At 31.1% G+C, this 4,987-nt stretch overlaps 1 protein-coding gene across 1 annotated transcript; it reads right to left on the bottom strand.

The window, feature by feature from the left end:
• Positions 1-636: 636 nt before the first annotated feature.
• Positions 637-2,571, bottom strand: LOC140692583 (heat shock transcription factor, Y-linked-like). Its single transcript, XM_072956988.1, has 2 exons — positions 1,914-2,571; positions 637-1,440 (listed from the first exon to the last, which is right to left on the bottom strand). Exons 1-2 carry the CDS (start codon positions 2,436-2,438, stop codon positions 748-750), a joined length of 1,218 nt encoding a protein of 405 aa, XP_072813089.1. The 5' UTR covers positions 2,439-2,571; the 3' UTR covers positions 637-747.
• Positions 2,572-4,987: the final 2,416 nt, after the last annotated feature.

The following is a 4,987-nucleotide window of genomic DNA, read 5'->3' as shown; positions in this document are numbered from 1 at the left end:
GAAACATAAAGATATGCCAAGTTAGTCAGATGCCAGATCGATAATGAAATGACTAAACCAAGATGAGTTTGTGGGCTTAGATTTGGAAAAGTATTAAGTGCAACCCTGAAGATGTAAGCTTGTGTTTGGCTGGAACATAAAAGTAACTTAAAATATTCACTCTAAAAATATAGTGCAGACTCTTGAGTGGAGAAAAATAAAGCAACATTTGGAATGCTTAGAAAACAGCACAAGGAAGACCATAGATAAAATTCCTTGTTAAATTTTACCACATGCTGAATGTACCATCTGAAACTATATCATGTGACTTTTATTATACCAGAGATGACATAATAAAGACCATGATCCCTGGGCCGGTTCCTGCATTTTCATCCTGTTCCAACATAACCTAACTTAACACATTTAATACTTTTCAGGATGAACCAGAAACCACTAAGTAATTTTCCCTCTCTCCATGTTTTAGTCTTTTTCCAAATTCTTCCATTTTCTCTTCTTCCTCACAGAAATTATTTAAATTTACACTCATGTTGTTCCATCAAATGATCATATCAAACAAATATCTCTTTTTTTCTTTAAATGGTAACTTAGTATCACTTTTAACTCTTATCTCTATTTAAAAAAATAAGGATAATAAAGTACAATTCTATGTTTATTGTTCAAATAAGAAAATTGCAGGTATTTGTCAAAATTTGTAAACATCAATTTTAATCTTTGTTATCATGCATAACCTGGTAGTCCTCTGGTAGTTCAGTTGTAATTAGGATGACGTTCATAAACTGAAGATGTCTGATGAGTTGGCCTTGAAATAGAAGTAGCTGATGTATCAGCTATCACTGGCACTGGAAACCGTGGGTTACTCACAGGTTGAAGTTTACAAAAACGACCTTCATTGGCAGATATGTTGTGATATCTATTTGGAAAATAAGAAGGCTCCACCATCAGTCCAAAATAATTGCTCTGTAAGGGGGACAAAATGCTGTATTGAGAAGTAGAAGTTGTAGTTGTAATGAAGTTCACAACACGGCCATTTGCTTCAGTGTAGCTGCTTTGAGAGTGCCCGTGGACAGTGGTCAACTGATTTAAAATAGCTAGTTGTTCCACTGCAATATTTTCTGGTGGTCTAACTGACGTTGATGATGGAGGAGAAAAATCACCTCTGAGCGGGGTAGTTTTATCACAAATTATGTGGCCAATAGAGGGCTTTCTTATTAGAGGCATGTTTAAATCTGCAGAAGGTAAAAATGCACTTTCTCCACTAGTGTCAGCCACAAAATCAGAATTATTTTTACCAACATTACTTCCTCCTTTAAAGTGCTTCTTGTTGAAATCTCGAGCCAATAAAGACACCAGAGAGGCATTTTTAATCCCAACTCTTCTTTTTATTCTCACTAAAAGCTGAGGACAGCCTCGTTTAAAATTTGGATTATGGTAGAACTGCAGCTACAACCAAAGGAGAAAGGTTTTAGTAATAATTTAAACCAAAATACATAACTACAATAAGCCTTAACTTTAAAACCTCAGATTTCATGTTTAGTATGCAAAGATAATATCATTAAAATATGAACATTGCTGACGATATTTTGAAGTTCCTTATTTGGAAAATACACATGTAAAGAGTATAGTCATCAAATTAAAGAATTTAGTGTTTGCAGTAACGGTGAATGCCACTTTTGAAAAGCAGCTTTCATACCTTCACTTAGATTTCTGATAAGATTCATAGCTGCTAGCAAACTTTCTCATAGTCTTGAAGAGTTAAGTCACTGTCCTCATTTTTAGAAAAAATAAAGAATTTTAGCATTTGTAGTTTTATACTATTTTCAAAATCTAGCTTTACATTTATATTACCATAGATTGATTTACAAAATAAAATTTTATACATAAGTTACCAAGTCATAACTAAAATTTGTGTATACCTTGCTTAAAACAGAGGTTTCTTTTTCTTCTGCCAGAAAGTCAACTAGACAAGCAGATCTTTGAAATTTCTGCCGCACTTTACTAAACCCATAAAGGTTAAGCTGTCTAACTAAACTTTTCATACTTCCAGTTTCAAATATTCTGAAAGGGGCCTTTCTTTCCAAAACTTCCTTCTTAAAGACATCTTCATCAATAACTATGGAAGTTCCATTATCATCCCACCAGATGGATTTAAATTGGTCACTCCCAGCCATTTTCCAGAGTTTTCTTGGAAATGTCAGAGAACGAAAATCATTATCTTCATCTGGTTCCAAGACACAATGTGTGTAACATGGACTTTTTATCAAGGATTTTTCAGACAAAGTCTGAAAAGCATTTTCTTCAATCATACACCTCAAGTCCAAGTCCCCAGAGAATGTTTGATCACACGATAGAGATCTACCGGGGTTTCCTGAATCAGTTGGTCCATCTTTAGGAGGCACATCTTGAATTTCTGAAGAAATATGTGCCATCTCAAATAACATTTCCTACAGCTACTTTTCTAATCTGCATGATTTTGAGCAGTGCAGCTTCAAATGCTGCTTAAGCAGGCCTGCACAGTTAAACTGATAGGCCATCAACATGGTTCTCAACCTGAGTGGCTGTGACATCACAAAAAGACTGGTCTCTTAGCAACCCAAGTGTAACAATCAGCCAGTGTTTCCTTCTCATTAATCCAGTTAAAATGAAATATATAGGATATTTATTTTTATACTGTGATGTGCAAATATTTTCCCGAGAATATCTTTTTAAACAATTTAACTTTGGGGTGTATGAGATAAAAACAATCTCATTCCTTTTGTACCCAAATTTATACAACATTGGTGAACAGAGTATAAATATGCACAAAGTAAATAAAATAATTTTAAAATATTGGAATTTAAAGTGAAATTTGTGTAAAATTTTTACAGAATGGTTATAACAATTTCATTATCATTTATAATTAAAGTGAATCAAAATTTGATTTGTAAACGGAAGTAGTTATTTCTCTGTGTACTTTACAATAAGTAGCTCTATATTCAAAACATCAGCAGAATAAATATCAGTTTATTTGTTATGTTTATAAATAAATGTTAAATATTTATGAATTAAAATTAAATTAAAATAATCAATCAAATTTAAGAAATTCCAAAGGGAGGAATTTTGTTTAAATTTTATTTCAGTGCTATAAGTAAAACAAATGTAATTTAATATTCTACTTTACAATTACACAAGAGAAAAATCTGATTGTACACTTACAAATGTTTATTTTTGCCATTCTTTCACTCAGAGGTTTTTAAGTCCCTAGAAGGAATAATTTTTCTTGTCATTTTTAATCCATACTCTTGTGGCTTCTGTTAAGTGTTCCAAAATGATGTTGATAAATAAAGTTATGCATAAGGTCCTGGGTTCTATAAGCAGTGACTCCATTAAGGGGCAAACAAACAAACAATCAAAAAACAAAAATGTAACATTATATGTGGGTTAGTGTGGAAAAGACAAGGTAATGCATTTTAGGAAGCCATATGTTTTCCAGTCCTGAAACAGTTGGCATTGTTAGTATAATATGGCATTTTAAGGCAAGTGTTTGTTCACTAATTGCAAATAATAGCTATGCTCTGTATCAGTAAACTGTAGTAAGTCCAGTTTTCCAAAACTTATATTATTTATTTAGAAATAAATTCCATTAAACATAAGCCAAATTCAAAATGATTGATAAAATTTTAAAATAAATAAATGTACACTCAAGCTACAATGTAAATTTTTCCTTCAGTATGTGTATATTCCATTCTAAATAAATATTATCAACCTGAATTCATTGCATATTATAAGAATTATAAACTATAGTTAAGTATGCTTTAGCCCTGATTCATAAATATTTTTTAACATACACAAATCAATAAATGTGATACCATCCCTTAAAAAACAGAGAATTCAAAGGTAACAATCTCAAAAAAATGTAGGAAAATTATTGACAGAACTGATCTTAACTTTTGAATACAAAAAATTCTTAACAAATTCTCTCTAGATAGAATATAACTAAAGATAAAAATAGCCATATATGAAAAACCCATGACTTTCATCAAGTTCAATATTAACATACAGGAAAGTTTTCCTCTGGTACAGTAATACGAAAAAGTAGCTCATCCTCACAAGTCCTAAATTACACTACAAGAAGTCCTAGCCAGAAAAACTAGTCAAGAAACATTAAAAAAGACATCCAACTTGTAAACAAGCAGTACTATTTTTACAGATGACGTAATTACACATAGATGGAAAACTCCATAGACTCCTCCAGTGACTGTTAGAAATTGTCAACAAACTTAATAAACTTGCAGAATACAAAATCAATATACAAATATCTGTTGCATTTTTATATACTAACAACAAATTATCAGAAAGAGTAATTAGGAAAACTATTGTGTGTAAACTTATACCAAAAAGAATAAAATAGGAATAAAATAGATAAGTGAAATTAAAGATCTAAACATAGATCTATAAATTAAAGGTGCAAGAAATATAAGTAAACCAAATAAATAGAAAGATATTCTGTGCTCATAGATTGTATACAATGTGAGGAAATACTATAATCTATCTTTGGCATATTCAATCTCCCCAGCACTACTTATTGAGGAGAATGTCTTTGCTTCATTTTATACTCTTGCTTCCTTTTTCATGGGTAAATTGATCATAGGTGTGAGGGATTATATCTGGTTGCGCTATTCTCTTCTATTGATTGGTGTCTGTTTTTGATCCAATATCATGTTTTTTAAATTACTAAATCTTTAAAGGACTCTTTAACATCAGATTATTTTACACTATTAGATTTAATACTACTTTTCAAGATTATTTTGGCAAGTCATGATCTTTATGGTTACATATAAATTTTGAAAGTATTTGTTCTATTTAATGGAAAAATCTCATGGGTATTTTGACATGAATCACACTAAATGTAGATTGCCTTGTGTAGTATGTTTGTTTCAACCACATAGTTTCACATCATTAACATAAGAGATCTTTTCATTTCTTGGGAACAGATTTAATTACATTCATC

Source organism: Vicugna pacos, unplaced genomic scaffold, assembly GCF_048564905.1.
Source record: "Vicugna pacos unplaced genomic scaffold, VicPac4 scaffold_13, whole genome shotgun sequence".
NCBI lineage: Eukaryota > Metazoa > Chordata > Mammalia > Artiodactyla > Camelidae > Vicugna > Vicugna pacos.
This window is presented reverse-complemented; position numbering and strand designations above follow the sequence as displayed.